This window comes from Rissa tridactyla, chromosome 23 (assembly GCF_028500815.1).
Source record: "Rissa tridactyla isolate bRisTri1 chromosome 23, bRisTri1.patW.cur.20221130, whole genome shotgun sequence".
NCBI lineage: Eukaryota > Metazoa > Chordata > Aves > Charadriiformes > Laridae > Rissa > Rissa tridactyla.
Genome location: NC_071488.1, coordinates 4078042 through 4095477, shown reverse-complemented (window position 1 = coordinate 4095477; position 17436 = coordinate 4078042). Strand labels below are relative to the sequence as shown.

Genomic DNA, 17436 nt, shown 5'->3' with positions numbered 1-17436 from the left:
CGGCTCCTGCCTGGGACTATGTGGCGTTTTCTAAAGCTGTGGCTCTGTGCCCGGCAGAGCCCTTCTGGGCAGCGCCGACGGGGAGCTGCAGCGAAACAAGCCAGAGGAGGCAGATCACGGCTCTTTAGGAGAGACTGTCGCAGCTCGCACAGAGCGAGATGGACAAACGTGTTCCCGGAGAATTCAGTTGTGACCCAGGAATGCCTCTAAATTACAAATGTTAAGAGCCAAATGGCTTATTTTTTCTGCCCATCTGATGTCCTCTTTTTTTCACGTGGATCCAGTTTAGCTAAAGAATATCCATTCGTGCCAAATTACAGCAAATCATAACGCTGCGTAGCATCCCTGAGAGTTTTTGTATGTGCTAGCGCTGAGGTAAGAGTGTTACACTTAATCTGCCAGGACTCTGTTATGTTCCTGTATTTCTTTGCGGTTTCTTTAGTGTGTGCTTTTCCTGTGAGCTGTCGGAGCGGAGACGCGCGTGTTTACAAACAAGTCCTTAAAGCGTTCAGTACGGTCAGGTCTGTGCTGCCTATGGTCAAACACAGCCCAGCCAGCAGCTAAAGTGATTTAATTTTTATTTGCACGCTCGGTGTGCATTAACAAATCCAACATACAAGATAGCGTTACATCATGTAGATTAGCTTATAGCATTATGCAGTTTCACACAGGTTGAGTTAGGTTTTTCGCCTTTTTTTTTTTTTATTTTTTAATTTTTTCACACAAAGTTGTAACTGTCCAAGTTAGTTTTACAATAGAAGACACAAGGTAAAGAATAACCACACCTGGGAGATTTTACAGTGAGTCCGCTGTCACTTACTGTCTATTTTACGTTTTAAAAAATATATATCTGCACATCTTCAGTTTCCTATCATTCCAGAATCGTGTTGGAGCTACTCCTACCTGCCCTATAGCCTAAGTCTATTTACCCTGAGTATGTTTCCTTGACGAGAAGTTCACCTTTCCTTTTCAACTAGAGGAATCTCAAGATCATCTAGGCTTAAGCACACTTTTCACACCAAAGGGGAAAGAGGGAACTCTGTTGTTGTTGTTAGTACATCCTGTTCGGACGCCTGGAGCGGTGTTGGTAAGCCTGTTCCGAGGAAAAGTCGTGACAGTTGCTAAGCCTCAGCAACACAATTGCTTAGTGCAAAAACTAGGATGGAAATAGCTCGACACTGATTTCCGAGGGAGAGCTCGTTCGCTGGCCTGTGGCGGCGAGCCACTGGCAGAGCGTGAGCCAGAAAGCGTCTAAGACAAAGATAAAATCGACCGTAGCCTTGGGCAGAAATCCTCGCAATCGGGATTGATACAGCACAAACAAAGTCCGTGCTTCGTCTGCCACGCAAGGCTGAGGAACAGAGCGCTTCGGCTTCCCTGCGACCTCTGTCGCTAAAAGGACACTCTGCGGGGAAGGAAGTTTCAACGAGTAACTAGCCGTGCGGGAGAAAATTCAGCTTTCCGAAAATAACGTCTTAGGAAGAGACGCCAAAGTGCTGCCAACGGACAAAGTGCTGACTGTTCGCACAAAGCGCCCTCCCAGCAGCTGCTGCTTCGCACGGTGGCCGGGGAGGGAACCCAGCAAGACTTGCTCAATTATTCTGCTTTCATTAGGATGGAGGTGGAAAGGATCATTTTTTCCAACAGGGCTCTAAAATTCAGTAGTCAAGGCCTGTAAGTACATGATCTTAGAATTTTTTCATTATGATACACTATTTACATTCCACAGGGCACAGAACAGACTGGCTGCCTGGAAGCAACCAAATGTCTACTGAAAATTTGGGGTCTTCTACGTGCCTCTTCGTGAGCTCACTTCTGCTTCCTAGTTCCGTGGGAGAGTTCAGAGAGAACTGCAATTTCTGCAGCCTGTTATAACTATTTCCGCTCAGTTTACAAACAATTATTTGCTGCCAATTATCATCCTTATTTATATCTTTCCCGGCTTGAACGGAATAAGAAGCCGAATTGAGTTCCTCGCCAGGACGCTGCTGCCGTGTCCAAAACCCGTTCCCAGGCTTGTGTGTTCACCACCAGGTCTAGTGCAGCTACTTCCAAATTGTCTTTGTGCAACTTCATGAACTTCTGCTCAAAACTACTGGCTATTCAGGGTTAATAGCCTGAAGTGCTACAGGTCACGCTCCTCACGTAACGTCTCCACGCTTCAGAGGCCATGGTGAGCACGGCCTAAGTCTCAGAAGTCGCTCACAATTTAAGAACTAACTCAGGCTGCCTTGAAACGCCGAGAATTAACTTCTTGAAGCGCCTGGCGCATTGCGCAGCGATAGGCTTTGCCCACATTTAGTCCTTTTTTGAGAGCTGGCTCTCGACAAGACCATACATAATGCGAACTGACTCAAGTACGGATGGAGGGAGGCTTTGGGATTTTTTTGCTTAAAACCTCTTCCCCCGAGATATTTTCCTATCTCAGATAGGTTACGCCATGGTATCAGAACTCAGCAGTCACGCAGAATTTCACACTTCATGTTCAAAAGAATCAGCAGGTATCTTTACCAATCAGTGACATGTCAGATTTTGGGTTTTTCTCGGGCCCTTCGTGCACAGACAGGGTTAAATCAAATGAAACCGAGCGGCGTTTGCCCAGTTCTGACAGTTTGTGAGCTCGTGCCTGTGCTAACGTCCACGTGGCAAAAGCAACGCGATCGGTTTGGTGGTGTTTGAATTTTAGATGCAAATCTTTGATGCGGTGGCCTTACAGCTCCACAACAAGTGCATCGCAAAGGCAAGTGTTCCAGTGCCTGACAACAGAATTATTTCTTCTCTGAAGGAAAAGTGCCATTTTCCCCTGTATTTTCCTTTTGCGCTAGTGCAGAATCCTAAACCACCTTTATACGGAAACGCGGTTGGTTCTCCCAAACCAGCGAAGAACAGAACTGCAAGAATCAATGGGCAGGCAAACTAACAAGAAACTAGAGGTTAAACAGCAGAATTCAGAAACTTTGGGAGAAGCCTAATAAAGACAGGCCAATCTTGGTGAATACCAGCAAAGACAGTTCGGCACAAACACAACTTCCATAGTGACAGATAATTGTATTAAAATCTGCAACTTGATATTGGTAGTTACACTAATTTCAGTTTGTATTAGGCATGCAATAGCGTGATTACACTGTTATATATATTCGTGATATCTTTTCTTTTTTCATTTAATGCTCTTTAGAATTTTAGTGCCCTGCAAAATCACATCACTAGAGAACCAATCAGCTGCTGCTTCTTACAAAAGTTTAGTTCTACAGCTAAAACAAGGTTTAAGTCTGTTCTACGAGTCGGCTGTCGCCGCCGCAACCTCTGCTAGTATTCGCTCAGGCTGTGCCATTTGGCAACTGGCTTTCTAGGATTCTCACACACCTCTTGCCAGTGTTCCACACCACCTGCGGTGACGCTGTGTGCTCCCAAAATCAGCCGTCCCACCACTTCGTTTTTTGTGGTACGGTCGAAATCGATAACTAGAAATTCAATGCTGATGTCAGGAAGGAGATCAACAGGGATATCGTAAATGAAGGATTCGTTGAAGACAGGATTCAAAGTGCACTTCTTCACGTGAGTCTTCTTTTTTGCTATGCGCTTTCTTCCGTAATAAACATTCACCTTGACGTACGGATCTGCTGGAGAAGAGAGAGAAATAAACTAATAACACAGCCCAGTGACGCTCCTGGAAGTAACGGAGCCAGCGCGAGTGAGCCAGCTGGAGAGGACGGTGGGAACCTCGGCTACTGCCCCCAGCTCCCCCAGGATGGGGACACTGGTGCCGTCTTTCCTCATCGCAAAGCAACCAGCGGCGTTAGCAGCACAGGTTCGTCACGAGCTTCAACACTGCTTGGGGACCGGGGGGAAGCAAGTCGCATGGATGCCACGGTAAGTAATCCTAGAAATATCAACGGATAGCCTTCTGGCGAGGTCAGTGCCCGACTGGCCAAAATTTCACCCTTCACTGTCATCTATAACAAGAAATATTTTTTACCCAATATTTGGGAAACAGCCCAGCAAAGCGTCAAGACGGTTTTACAAATTTGCAGATGGAAAGAGTGGAAGGTACTGAAGAATAAGAAAGCTTAAAACAAAGCCTTCATCTTTCCATCAGCCTCACTTCGTCCCTTGCTTGTTCAGGATTAACAGTAAGCCACCAGGCACACAGCGCTTCTTTTCCCTGTAACACGAGTTGTGAAGCTGGAAGTCACTTGCCCATCTCACACCGGCCAACTTGGACTTTTTTCATCCCACTGAAATGATGAGCTTGTGCGTAATATAAAGATCACATAAAGAAATGACGTTAGCCTTGCAAGAGCCAGCAGGCAGAAGTTGTTACTGAAAAATTTATCCTGTAGCTGGAGGAAAGCTTTTTTTTTTACAGAAAGAGTAAAATTTAAGGCCTACAATAGATAACTAAGCCTCGCCCGCATTCATTCTGAGGTTTACAGGAGAAAGCTGCAAAAACAGGACTAAATTTGCTATCAGTCAGGCCATTACTGAATCTGAAGCTGATTCCAACCATTTCCCCGTAATCCTGAAGGGGAATTTCGTAAGGGGATTCAGGAGTGTGGGAATCTGTGACTACAGAACAGGTCGGCCGGAACAGCTGCTCTGCTCTTCACTCCCAACAGCGGAACACCACAGCCAGCAAAAACAACAGAAAAGGAAAAAAGCCCTGAATTGTTTCCGATGTCGTATGAATTTACTCTTTTCTGAATCTGTCCCTCCTATTTTTTACGCTTGCTCTTTGTTACCCTCCTCTTCTAGGGGCAGGGTTTGAGGCAGACGCGGCAGGCAGCAGCCGAGCCACGGAGCTGCTAAGGGCAATGGTGAGTGCGGGCAGCACGGAGGCCCAGAGCCCGCCCACGCCGGCCAAAAGCAATGCAGAGATCTGCCGAATTTGGGAAATACTGCTTTCATAAACAAACCAGATGATGCCAGACAGATGCAACTGTTGGTCTCGCAGTAGGAAGGATTTGGTCCTGTCTGCCTAACCATCTGCTGGGGAGCGACGGATCGCCATGAGCCCTTAGAAAGAGTTTGAGGAAAAGTGTGCAAATACAGAAAATCTTCCGATAAGACAGGTGAAAAGACGTCAAAGTAAACTTGGAGATTTTTTCCCTACACATTTAAAGCTGGAGAAAATAGCTTCTACCTGAGAGGCCGGTGATATCCATCTTTGGCAAATGTCTGGCTTTCAGCACCACAACAGTCATTCTCTGAGCCACAGGCTGGTACGACAAGGAGACCTGCAGCTCCCCTCTGCTAATGCATTTCTGTGGAAAAGAAACAGAAAGAACTTATTAGGACAAGACGGTCTTAGAGGCAAAAGTTGGAGGTCACCAGAATCTCCTTTCCCTGTGCTAAATGCCTAGAAAGTTGGAAAAGCAGACGCGGGCCATTTGAAGTGCTTTGGGCAGATGGAGCCCCCGGGAGAAGGACCGAGCGAGCGGCGTAAGGTGAATCATCCTGTGCTGTCCCCCCCACGCCGGCTGAGCACAGCGAGCATCACTACGGCCTCTCCCCTTCAATTCCGGGTTCCCATGAGGGGAAACCTTGTGGGCACCTTCTGAGAGAACAGTGGCCACGGCTGCCTTTGGAGGTCTGCTGCAGAGGCAGCGTGGGGTTTAGCAGCTTCAGTTTCACTGGCTGTTGGTAGAGCTTCGGTGGCCGGGCACCTCAAGCCCTTTAGGCACGCTTCGGCAGTTTCGCCATCGGTTTAGTCTGCAAAGGTACAGCACAGGGATAAAAAGATAAAAACAGATCTACTCAGTTAAACTTGCTGTATATCCTTTCAAAGACAAACGTAACATTGAGATAATCAGTTGTGGTTTCCAGCTGGCATTCACTAACTGCCGTCGAGACAGCACTCATCTGGATTAGGTTTATTTGCTCTCAAGGCAAACAGCGTTAGCGCCGGGTATGAAATCGTGTGGTGTCAGCACCGCACCGACAGCAGAGCTCCCGCCACAGCTCCACCAGCTGCAGGTTCTGACCCTCGGGACCCCGCCGTCCTCCTGCCCCCACCGGTGTCCGGTGCTGTTGACCCAGCAGAGCAAAGGGTTTGGGGGGGGGGCAAATGAAGGAATTGTTCTCCCTTCAAAGGGGTGAAGCACTAAGTAAATGTCACACCAAATGCTCTGGTGATCACCGAAGAGGTGACGCTGTTCTTTCAACCGCTTCTTATTCAGCTTAGCGGGAAAAAATTGTGCGTGTAAACTTAAACACGGAAAACGTTCATGATCGTTTTGGTGGTTTCTTTTTATTTGAGCAGTTCCTGAGCGTTTAAGCCAAGTTTTCCAAAGGCGAGGAACAAAGGCTATTGCTGCTCATGCAAAATTTTGGGAGGAGAGTAAATATACGAGCAAGTTCCTGGCCCTGGAAGGGAAATGTTCAGAACTTCGGCTCCTTGGATAAACCAGAACACACCAGGCAGAGAGAGTATGGGGGGGCGGGTGTCTGTTGTTAGAGTTTTGGGGTTCTTTTGGTCTGAAGTAATTTAACGTAGTTACTTCAAAGTACCTTGCATTCTTAGATTGCAAGTTAGAAATTACTGGGAATGTTCATTAGGAGGGGATGTACACCTTCGGTGGCTTGGATCAGTGCAATAATTTACTGTGTTTTAAATACAATTCTGTGTTCCAGATTTTGAAACTTCCCGACACTGAAAACTTTGTTCAGTGACGGCTGTTTTGACATTGTGGAACTGTGCAGATTGTCGAGAATGCACACCTGACACCAAGGTAAATCTATTTTTGATTACTAATAAACATTACACAATTTGCATCCTTGATTAAATCTATTTTCATTTAGCGTGACTTTGACCTCTATTTTTAATCTGTTACTTCTAAGAGAAGTAACTCAGTAACTTACTTCAGTCAATGCACTGAAAAGAATCCTATCAAAAGAACCTAAGCCAAACACTTGTTTTATCATAGTGTAAAGCATCCCAAGAATCTAAAAAAAGCAAAGTAATTACCAGAACTCTGGGATTCTTTTGGTTTGTTTTGGGTCATTGACATAGGGTCTCCTTTAAAAAAAAAAAAAGTTAAATATAGCGGAAAAAACTTTTCAAGGAAAATGCTGCCACTCTAGGACATACTCAAGTATGTTATGGAGCCCAGCACCAATTCCCAATACCTCACGGCAATAATTGAGCCCAAATGCCTTTTTCTATTCAACCTGGACGATGGGTAGCAAAAATAAACTAAGCAAGAAAACAAAAATCTTAAGCACCACCTCCTCCTACCTGCACGTAGGGTATTTCCTGAGGACAGAAGACACCGTCCCCAAGGGAAGCCTTAACAGCCCCAACGGACTGCTCACCTTTCTACCTCACAGCACTGGACGCTACGAGTGGGATTCACGTCACCTGAATTTCAGGTACCTACATTTGACAAAACTGTCTCAGACACTTTGTTCTCAAGTGAGAAACCACCAGAGTCAGCTAGGGTGGGATTCAGCTGAGCTAACCGAGATGTCTGCTCCAGGACAAACGGAATCACGTCAGACTCTGCTGACGGTGTTGCCATATTCCCACTTACTTATGGCTTGCAGGAACAGCTCAGAGGTAGATAATTACAATTATAGGTGTCTAAAACGGTCAGACCAGGCAAATCTCCCTAAGTGAGGTTTGCCTTTGCAGATGAATTATCTGCAAGCGATGTCATCACATCAGCGCTCTTCCCCGGAGATGAGGACTTTGCCTTTTTTCTTGGCATCATGAGTTCCAACATCCATCATTTCCATGCCTAAATAGTGACCACGCCTCCTCAAACTGCCGTAACCACACAGCAGAGAACTGCCTAACTAAAAGAGCACAGTCATATAACACCAGTAACACGTGGCTGCAGAAAAAGGGGTTTCGTGGCTAAGGATTTGCAGTGTTCCTGCTTATTAGACCACAGAGATCAAAAGAACTGGGATCAAATACAGTGCAAGGAGTCTCGTGTCACACTACACGAAGCAACTTACTTGTATGTTCCTTTTGAGGATCTCCCTGGTCAGCTGAACCTTTCCAGTGCTTGGATCCACCCCTGCGAGGGGCACCATGACCTCGCCAATAACATCATCTCGAGAAAAGCGATCGAAGCTCAACACGAGGAAGTGAAGCACCAAATCCTGGAGCTGGCTGTATGGGATCCCATAGAAGGTGAAGGTTTCATCAAAGACTGGGTCTAGCGTCTTGCGAAGTACACGAGTCTTCACTCGGTGCCTTTTATCTGGAAGAATTGTCATCTTGATGTAAGGGTCAGAGCTCTGGGTGTGCTCATCCATCACTGGCAGCCCGTGAGCCTCCTGAATGGTAACTACCAGCGCTTTTTTAGGGAAGTTGTAGTCCACTGAGAAAGTCAGTTCACCCAACATGACGTCATCCCCTGGAGAAGATGGGGAGGAGGTTTTACTTCCTCCTGGAGTGAGGCTTTGATCTGGACTTAGTTCATCTCCATAATCTACTTTTATTGGGAGCTGGTCGACGTGGGGGGCTGCATTTGGCCCATCTGGAGCCTTATCGGAGCCTATTAAACCAGATTCAGCAGCATCCACCAAGAGGTTTCCCCTTCCAGTCTCCTTAGGAGTGCCGTTCTTGTCTCTCCGGATTCGGTTAATTTTCTTCTTGTTACTCAAGGTCTCCGGATAGATACTGATGCCTTTCAACATGTGGATGAATTTATACGGTGGGGTTTTGTGCTTCTTTTCGGCTTGCTGGTGACAGCATGTCCACACAAAAACTGTTACTGAGACAGAAACCACAAGGACAGTAGCACCGATGAGGCCTGCCACAACTGGAGAGACATCTGCGGAGAAGACAAGGCAGTCAGGAACAAGCTTGTACCTTTGTGGTGGCCGTGCCCCCACGGGGCCGGGCACAACTGGGCGAAGATCTATACGGTAGCACCGTGTTGTTCCCAAATCTTCCCCAAAATCAAAAAACTACTTCCTTTAATTTATATTTTCCCACATGGGAAACATTTTACACTCCTAAGGCATGCTCTACCTATGTTTCACACGCTAAGAATTTCAAACGGTCAATTGCTTTATCTTGCCAAATCAACCTCCTGCACTACCAGCATCTCCACAGGAATACAGTTTCGTGATGTGCAGGAAGCATTCTTTTATTTATCTACCTATTTATTTATTTATTTAAATGCCCTGTTCAGAAACATTACACAGTTCTATTTCAACAACATGAATGGAGTAATAAAGATGGCCGTAACACTAGACCTGCAGCTATCCTTTATTAGCAATTTTTAAAAAATCCCTTTGGCTGAAATGGCGGATTGTTTTGTCCTAGCCCCTTACAGCAGCCATAGGGCCAACGATACACACGAGACTTCAGGTGGAAATCCAACGTCCGAAAGCAACGGCCGGAAAATCCTGTATTTGGATTTAGGGATTATTTGATGTTTTCTGGAGTTTATGACAACTATGTTCTTCAGTAATGACAAGCCAGAACAAAAAAGCACCACATTAATTTTTAGCAACCATGCCAGTTATTTTCTCTTTGTAACGGTTGACTTTAGAGAAGTATTACCGAGACACAGAACGAGACCAGCAGTGCTGAGCTCCCCAGTACATTATACCGACATCCTCACGCAATTCCAGTCATGGGCCACTGAGATGATTCAAGGTTGGAGCAGATGGAGGATGGAGAATGGGGAGCAGATGGAAGACAAGCAGAGACCAAAAGAGTGGGGTTTGTTCAGGCTTAAAAGGGAAGGCAAAGATCTTTTTGCTGTCTTCATTTTCTTGATGGGACGTTGCAGGGAAGGTAGAGCCAGGCTTTTCTTATAACCTATTATTGTATTACTGGTTTAATCAGCATTCAAGCAATTTGGTTTTTGTGGAAGCAAGCAAACAAAAAAAGCCCTCTAGCCCTATGTCTCTTTCTTTACAAATTGTACAAACTGCTTCCATAGTAAGAGGGAAAACGAAAGATCACTGCCATGACAATCACAGCAATAGCTAAATGGAACAGCCAGTAAAACAGGTAAGCTTCTCTGATTTTCCTATCGTCACTCTGTACCATAAACAGGAGAAAATAATCTTCCAACCTCATACCTGAAGCTGTAGAAAGCACCTCGATTTTGTCTCTTCTCTGTGCTTTCCACATTACTATTTATTGAGGTTAACGGGCAAGACGACAAGACTGCCAGGCTATAATCTGAATATCTGATAGGCTCAGGGAAAACTGTGATTTTCAAGAGAATATGTCTCCTTTTTGCAAAAATAGCAAAATCACTTTTGGTTAGATAGAAGCCTTCCCAGACTGAAACTGGAAGTCTTTTGCGATGGTGACCAGCTTCACAGATAAACGTGTCCCAGGTCCCACTCTAAGCATAGCCTTAGACTGAATTAATTAAAGCAAGAAGAATTCATAATATTAACAAAACACCCCCAAAACCCCAACTTTATTTCGTTATTTATTGCTTCCTCTTTGAAGTGATGCAAGTGGTCTTTAACAGCTAATTAGAATACAACAGACATATACACACACTAAAAGCTTCAGTGGATATGCAGAAAAGGACAAATGCTGAAACTCCTCTCTTATGCTGATCTCTTTTATTTGCGTGTGTTTTGTTTCTATTGCGTCTTCATAGAATCAGCTCTCGTACCTTCATTTCCTGCAGATCTGATGGGACAAGTTTAGAAGCAGTCGCACTAGAAAGCACCAAATAAGTCTTTGTGATCTTTCTTCCACTGATTTAGCTCAGCTCTTGAATTTGGCTCCCATAACGTTGTGTGGCAAAGAGTTCCTCAGCCTGATTATGTGGCATGAGAAAACAAGGGCTTTTATTTTGAGCGTGCCCCACCTCGTTCCATTTGATGCCTGATCTTGCATTAGAAGAAACAGGGAGCAACCGTTCCCTGCTCTGCGCTGCTCCCAACACCCCTCTTTTCCTGGCTGAAGACTCCCACTTATGTCATCATTCCATACATTCATTAGTCCCGTCTCCATAATTCCCTAGAGTTGAAAACTACACTGATGTAAAGCTGCCTAAAACCAATTTTAGTTCAGCTTCTGCAATTTTCAAAGCACTTTGCTACACACAATGACCATTTTAAATGGCACTGCAGCCCGTCTCCTCTCTCAAAAAGAGAAAAACCGTGCTTTTTCAGTCAAACTTGGTTGAAGAGATCTTTGTTCTGGTGCGATGCTAAGGCTTAATCAAAACAAAGCCAACTTCTGGGGATATGGAATTATTTTTCAATTAATGAAAAATACTTGAAAACTTCCTTTTAAAACTGATGTTTGCTAATCATACCCTAATGGCGGCCAGCGGTTAAATTATGACAGCACGTGGCTCTTGGATTCCAGGAAACACTGAAGGTAAAAGGTAAGTAGATACATCGTACATTAGATAAATTATATCGTATGGAAAATTATTACTAAGTGCTTAGAATTCAAAGGAAATGTAATAACCGTGCTTTACCTATGGGGCTTTATGGTCTGAGGGGAAGGTCAGCCGGTGGCTGGAGGTCGGAGGCAGCGGGTTTGAGCCTCCACGGCTGGAGAAACCCAACCGACACGGACCCCCCTGGCTGCAGCACCGGCCCGCGGCGCCCGCCGGGCTACGGAAAAACCGTCTTAAACACCAGCGAGCACCAACTCGGGAGAATGACTCCACCGGGTGCGGGGGGAGCCGCACTGGCACGGCCCGGGGCCGCCTCGCCCGAGGATGCAGCGAGGCTGTGGCTCCTCACTGAGGGGCTCCCGCCGCCACGGTGCCCGGCCGTGCCCCCCCCGCCGCGCCGCGCCCCCCCCCCGCCGCCGCCCGCCGCGCCCCTCTCCCGGCCGCCGGGGCAGGCCCCGCCTCGTCGGGCCGCCGGTGCCGGTGCCGCAGCCGCCCCGGCCCCCGGGGAGGCACGAACAAAGGCCGGGGCGCGGCGCGGCCCGGCACAGACATCACGTCATGCGGCGGGGGCCGCCGGGCCCGGCCGCCACCTGCTCCCCGCCGGCCCGGGCCCGGCCGCGGCGGCTCCGGGGGCGAGAGCTGGCACCGCCCTGGGGCCGGCAGCGAGCGGCGGGGGCCGCCTGCCGCCGCGGGGGAAGGTTACCGGCAGGCGGGGGGGGGGGGGGAGCGGGGTCCGGCCTCGGGGGCGGCGGGGGCCTCGCCTGGGCTCTAGCGGGGCGGAGGAAGGGGCCCTCCACACCGCCCGGCCCCACTCACCGAAGCCGGGGTGGACGCTGGTGATCTCCGCCATGGCCCCGCCGAGGCCGGGGGTGCGGAGCCCGGTGCGGAGGCGCCGCGGTGCCGGCCCCGCCCGCAGGATGCTCGAGCCCCGGGATGCAGGAGCTGCCGACTGGTCCCGACGCGGCGCAGGCCCCGCCCGGCCCCGCCCGCGCCCGGCCCCGCCCGGCGGTGACTCGGCAAGTGTCGGGGCTCCGGCCGCGCCTCCCGGGCGAGGAGCCGGGCGGCAGCGGAGCGTGTGCGTGGGCTCGCGGGGCCGGAGAGCTGGCTCCCGCTGTGAGGAGACGGCACCGGGGCCGAGGGGGTCCGCCGAGGAGCGCGGGCAGCGGTGCCGGGCAGGCCCTCCCTCCCCTCCTCCTTCTCCTCCCTTCCCCACGGGAGGACGCTCTGAGGCGGCGGGGGCCCGGCGCTAGGCAGCGGCCGCGGCGCCCGGCGGCGTCGCCCAGCCAAGATGGCGGCGGCCGCGCTCGCCGCCCCCGCCGCCTCGCCTCGTCACGGCGGGGCGGGCGACCTGCGCGCCGCCAACATGGCGGCGCCTCGCCCCTCGCCCGGCCGACATGGTGGCGCGGCGCCTGCGCAGCGGGCGGCCCCCGCGGCGCTTCCGCTTCCTGCGGGGCGAGCGGGACGGGGCGGCGGGGCCCGGGCAGCGGAGCCCCGCGGCCAGCCGCTTTCCTGTTTTCCAGGTGGGCGCAGGGATGTCGCTCTCGCTGAAGATGCTGCCCTGCAAGAAGAGGAGAGCGGCGGTGGCGGGGCCGCAGAGCCCGCGGGAGGACGGAGAGTTGCCCGGCGCCGCCGGCTCTTCCTCGGTGGTCGCTGCCGACGGCGGCTTCCCCGCCAAACCGGCGCCGGCGGCACGAACCGGCGGCGGGCCGCCCTCCTCCGGCCCGGGCGTGTGGCGGGGTCCCGGGGAGGCCTCGCTGAAGGGCGGGAGGCGGCCCCCCGGCCGGCCGGGCCCGGGCCCCGCGCAGGAGGCGGCGGGCGCGAAGGAGGCCAGCGCTGCCGCCCCGCTCCCCGAGGGCCGCGGCAGCCCCGAGGCGGCGGCAGAAGGTCAAGGTGAGGGCGGCCCGTCGCGGTGCGCGCTGCCGGCCGTCGGTGGCTCTCCCCGGCCCGCTGCCGGCCCTGTGTGCGCTGCCCCCGCACCCGGAGCCTTCCCGGGCGCGGTTGTATAAAGCTTCTGCTTTGGGAGCTTGGTTTCCGTGGTGGTTTTTCTCTGAAGTATTCCAGGTTAGCAGGCATCCCACTGTCAAGGCTCAGGGGTTCACCTACCCTAAAACGTTAGAAAAAGAATGGAGAACTTAAGACTCTTGCCCCTAGTGCTGCCAAACATGAAGAGTTTTAGAAGTTGATTTTGATTTTTTTGTTTCAAAATTACAACCTAAAATACCCAGTTTTACAAACTTGCTACACGTTTTCTTGGTCTTGCCCCCGTGTTTAGTCTTTTATGGACAAACATCCCTCAGCAATAAGCCCTAACAGTAACTTCTGCAGGCACATCTCACAGGTTTTACACAGTGCGGGATATGTTGCTTTCAGCTAGTCTTCCTGCAAGTCTTCGTAAAACCAGGCTTTGCTTCGGGACAGTCACCTCACGTTTAGTTTTTAAAGAACAGATGTTTGGCTAGTGAGTTGTGAGGCTGGCAAAAGGGCAAGCTGCTGCTTCCGAAAATACTGGTTTTTAGAGTTTTCTGTCTGCGTTTGCTTTCGTTCTTGGAAGATAATTCTTTCAAGCATTCAGAAAAGTAGTCTGGAGGGGCAGCTGTAGGTGGAGGGGCAGTTGTAGGTCCAGGGGCTCTACTGTGGTCCTTTACAAGAGCTGATGTCAGTGGAGCTTGTGTTAATATCAAGTGAGAAATGGAATCCAGGTATTTTGGAAGTCTGTGTAAAAAGCCCAGGCGCACCTTCCTTGCTCTGAGGTTCACTTAGTGAAAAGTGTGATGTGTGAGCTGGTGAGGGAGACGAGAGGTATTCACCATCAGTGACGCTCGTTTTGTATCTCTGGTTGTTTTTAAGTCTACTGAAGTAAGTCGTTGTTCCCTCTTTTCCCCACATTGCCCATCCTGTTCTTTTTCTCTTTTCCCGGCATGCATCTTTGTCTCCTGATCTCAAGGAGACTGGAGAATTGATCTGGCAAAAAATCTGGCACCCGGAGGGTGCGGGAAGCGTGGGGTTGTTTTTTCCTCTCCACTCTCCATCTGGATCAACTCCCTGATCGGACTTTCTGCTCGGCTGCACAAAGAGCTGTGCCAGCCCATGGCAGCATGCTGGGGGGCTGGTTTTACTGGGTGACAATGTGTTTTCATACTGGCTTAAGGTGTTTGTGAAACTTCAGGGTTTTTTTCATAGTCATTGCCATCTAACTACAGGCGTCAGCAGAAAGGGGCAGCGCTTCCTCGGTTGTCTCTGGTTCTTGGACTGCTGCGATGAGCTCACCGATTTGACCAAAAGCTGATTTTGTGTCAGGAGAAAGGGGAGTGGAACAGGGGACGGTTCCCCTTTGTTTTCCAGGTCTCTGTAACTTCTAGGACTGTGCAGAATAGGAGTGGGAAGGGTGCGTAGCCCCCCCTGTCAGCGGGAGAGGGGTTAAATTGGCCCAAGGTGGCCGTGAAACTGCATCCTAAGGTTGGAGCTGACTGTGCTGTTCCAGCTGTGAATAACCTGGCTGGGTGAAGGAGTGCCTGCCCCTAGCTGTTGATTTCTGTTGTTGCAGTTGCATTTATACAACAGGGGGTACAACCCCATTTTAAACAAATCATCAGTTTTTTTGCGAGTGGATCATTTGCCAGGAACGTTTTTAAGCATAGCTGTGCAAAACTGATAGTGGAGGGAGCAAGGCTGAAATAGCTGGAGGCAGGGGTCTTTGCTTGGATTGGTTTCCAGCGGGGTGGGACTGCGGCGGCAGCGTTCAGTGCATCTGGATCCCTTCCATGGGCTAGGTTAAACTTGCGCAGTTGATTTAACAGGCTGGAATGGGTCATGATAAGCTTTTGTAATTGCAGCAGCCTCTTAACCTTGCTCAGCTTTGTCCGTATGGCATATCTGACTGCAGCTTAGCATTTGCTGTTTGCAGGGAGAACGCCTAAGCTGTACACAGAGGTGGAATTGAATTCGCAGAGAGATCCGTATCTGGCTGAAAACCAATCTGCAGTGCAGGAGTCTCCAGTGAGAAGTTCTTTGCAGCTGCCTGTTAGAAATCCCGCCGCAATGAAGCCACTGAAGAACACCAGAGCTGGTGAGTGGCCCCAGCAGACTGATGAGGAAAATGAGGATTTGGGTCTGTTTATTCCATTGGGTAAGCTGTACGCAAGGGACAAACCTGTGACTTGGTACAGTAGATGCACAACTCTGGAATTGTGTACACCAGGGCAGGATCTGTTTAGATGCAATGTTTTTTGAATTTTTCATCCTAAATAAACTACAGGTATCCAAGTGAAACTTGCTGGAGCTGATCTCTGTAATTTTTGATTACTAAAACCACAGCTTTCCTTCAAAGGAAGTTATGATTCTTTTGTTTCCCTGAGTCATCAAAACAGCACCACTTGGGAAACATTTTAAGTCCCAGAAACTGTAATCTGCGCTTGCTGTATGGTGCCTGGAGTTTTGCAACTGCTTTAATCTTGTCGGCATACTTAGAACACCTCCTTCTGGAAAAAGGCGTAAAAAGGCTGCAGAGACTGTTCTGTAAAATCAGTCTAGAGATTGCAGATACATAACCTTTATTTGCTTGACTAATGTGACTCACTCGGGTCCTGTAGAATTTGAATCCATTATTCAAAAGACAGTTTCTAGTTCTTATGGCCATTTCACTTGGGTGATCTGCTTATCAGCTGTTGGAAAGGTGCTGCCACTTCAGTAGCTGCAGAATTCTAGCGTCTTTTTTTTTAAACTCATACCGTCAGAATGTGCCGGATATGAAATATCTGAATTTTTAGAGTCCATTTTTATGAATTTTCAGAGGAGCAAGATGGAGAGGATATTGAGAGAAGGAAGAGGAGGAGGAAGGCAACCAAACGGAAAAGAGAAGGGAAAAGTCAAGAAGAAGAGGGATCTTTGTCTTGTGACATCAAGCTAGACGATACCCTTGATCGCACCTTAGAAGATGGAGCTAAACAACATAACCTGACAGTGGTCAACGTGCGAAACATCCTTCATGTGAGTGCAGCGGGACTCTGACAGGCAACGGGGAAGTGCCTGGCTTTTTAAAAGTGCAGTCTAGACTTGAGTATAGTCCTACTTGATTTCATGTGTGTATGGTACGCTTGATTTCATGAACGAGGAAGGCTTGGTAGGCACCCACGTCCTAATCTCTCCTATAAAAAGGTATAAAGAGAGAACTGTGTGGTGTTTGGATAAGTTAGTTGTACCTGGCTTTGTTAGTAGGTATTGATCCCTGACTTCCATTCGTTTACGGTGGCAAATGGCTCTGTTTTACTGTACCGTGGTAGCTGTAGCAGGAGTAATTGAACTGAAATGCATGCTTCTGGTTCCCGGTGAGGAGATGTGGGCTGTGAACTCATTGCTTCTTATTTTGAGTGAACTGTTTCATGATACAGTTCTGATGGAATCCTAGTGGTGCTGACAGAAACGCGTTACTCTCGGTTAATGACCCCAGCCAATCTTTTAGTCCATCACAGCTTCCAGTTAGACAGGAACTGCAAGAACAATTTCTGTGCTGTGACAGCTGTGTACTGAAACTCTAATTCTACACCTATATGAGGTGTAGATTTCATACTCTCCCGTGAGCAGGGTCTGGAGAGCAATAGCATTTATTTTCCCACAGGATCAAAAATTGTGGTGCTTTTTTTTTTTTTCTCCCCCTCCCCCCCCTCGCTCCCGCAGCTAGTGTTCTAATCCAGCTGATCTCGGATATTTTCCCGTTTTGCCATCCCTTTGGCAGGCAAACTGGAGACCGCCGTCATTCTTTTGGGCAGATTCACCAGCTGATTTTGTACAAGTGCCATAAATTAATCCCCTTCTCTGTCACGTGGCGCTGTGGAAGGCTGTAAATATCTGGCAGTCGCCTACCTTCCCTGGAGCCGCGTGGTGGCATTCAGAAAATGTAGTCATGGATACTGGCTCTCTTCTGCCTTCCCCTATTTCTTTTACATATATACAATGTTTTCTGAAATGCTGTAGCACAATGTTTCAAAGAGTAGATTATTACATGCTTTCTCTAGAGAATTAGACCCTTACTATTTTGGAAGCCTGTGAGTGCTTAAGGATTTGAGTTTTCTGTTGCAGCTTCATAGCTGCATTTCTC

General features: G+C 49.1%; 2 protein-coding genes across 14 annotated transcripts in view; one reads left to right on the top strand and one right to left on the bottom strand.

The window, feature by feature from the left end:
* Positions 1-561: 561 nt before the first annotated feature.
* Positions 562-12292, bottom strand: SYT11 (synaptotagmin 11). 4 transcript variants are annotated; one of them, XM_054182974.1, is made up of 4 exons: positions 12159-12292; positions 7960-8783; positions 5138-5261; positions 562-3617 (listed from the first exon to the last, which is right to left on the bottom strand). In XM_054182974.1, exons 1-4 carry the CDS (start codon positions 12190-12192, stop codon positions 3307-3309), a joined length of 1293 nt encoding a protein of 430 aa, XP_054038949.1. In that variant the 5' UTR covers positions 12193-12292; the 3' UTR covers positions 562-3306. The 4 variants fall into 4 exon arrangements, with proteins under 4 accessions (XP_054038949.1, XP_054038948.1, XP_054038950.1 ...); XM_054182973.1 differs by having other exon boundaries at positions 562-3620; positions 5141-5261; XM_054182975.1 differs by having other exon boundaries at positions 5141-5261.
* A 429-nt stretch (positions 12293-12721) lies between these two features.
* Positions 12722-17436, top strand: part of LOC128901144 (GON-4-like protein) — a 33307-nt gene continuing 28592 nt past the window's right edge. For 6 of the 10 annotated variants that reach the window (XR_008463429.1, XR_008463427.1, XR_008463428.1 and 3 more), the window contains exons 1-3: positions 12765-13232; positions 15247-15468; positions 16132-16328. Coding sequence is in view for 5 of the 10 variants with exons in the window: in XM_054182958.1 (XP_054038933.1) it covers positions 12875-13232; positions 15247-15468; positions 16132-16328 (777 nt within the window). In the remaining 5 variants the exon portion in view is untranslated. Of the gene's footprint in view, positions 13233-15246; positions 15469-16131; positions 16329-17436 lie in introns of all 10 variants that reach the window. The other 4 variants (XM_054182959.1, XM_054182963.1, XM_054182962.1 and 1 more) reach the window with 4 other exon arrangements.

Bases quoted from the DNA above. Each gene is read 5' to 3' on its own strand.
- SYT11 (XM_054182974.1), bottom strand. From the start codon at position 12,192: ATGGCGGAGATCACCAGCGTCCACCCCGGCTTCG. The intron at 8,784-12,158 runs GTGAGTGGGGCC...TCTTCTCCGCAG, and splicing joins CAGCGTCCACCCCGGCTTCG to ATGTCTCTCCAGTTGTGGCA. The intron at 3,618-5,137 runs GAAGCTATTTTC...CTTCTCCAGCAG, and splicing joins TATCACCGGCCTCTCAGGTA to ATCCGTACGTCAAGGTGAAT.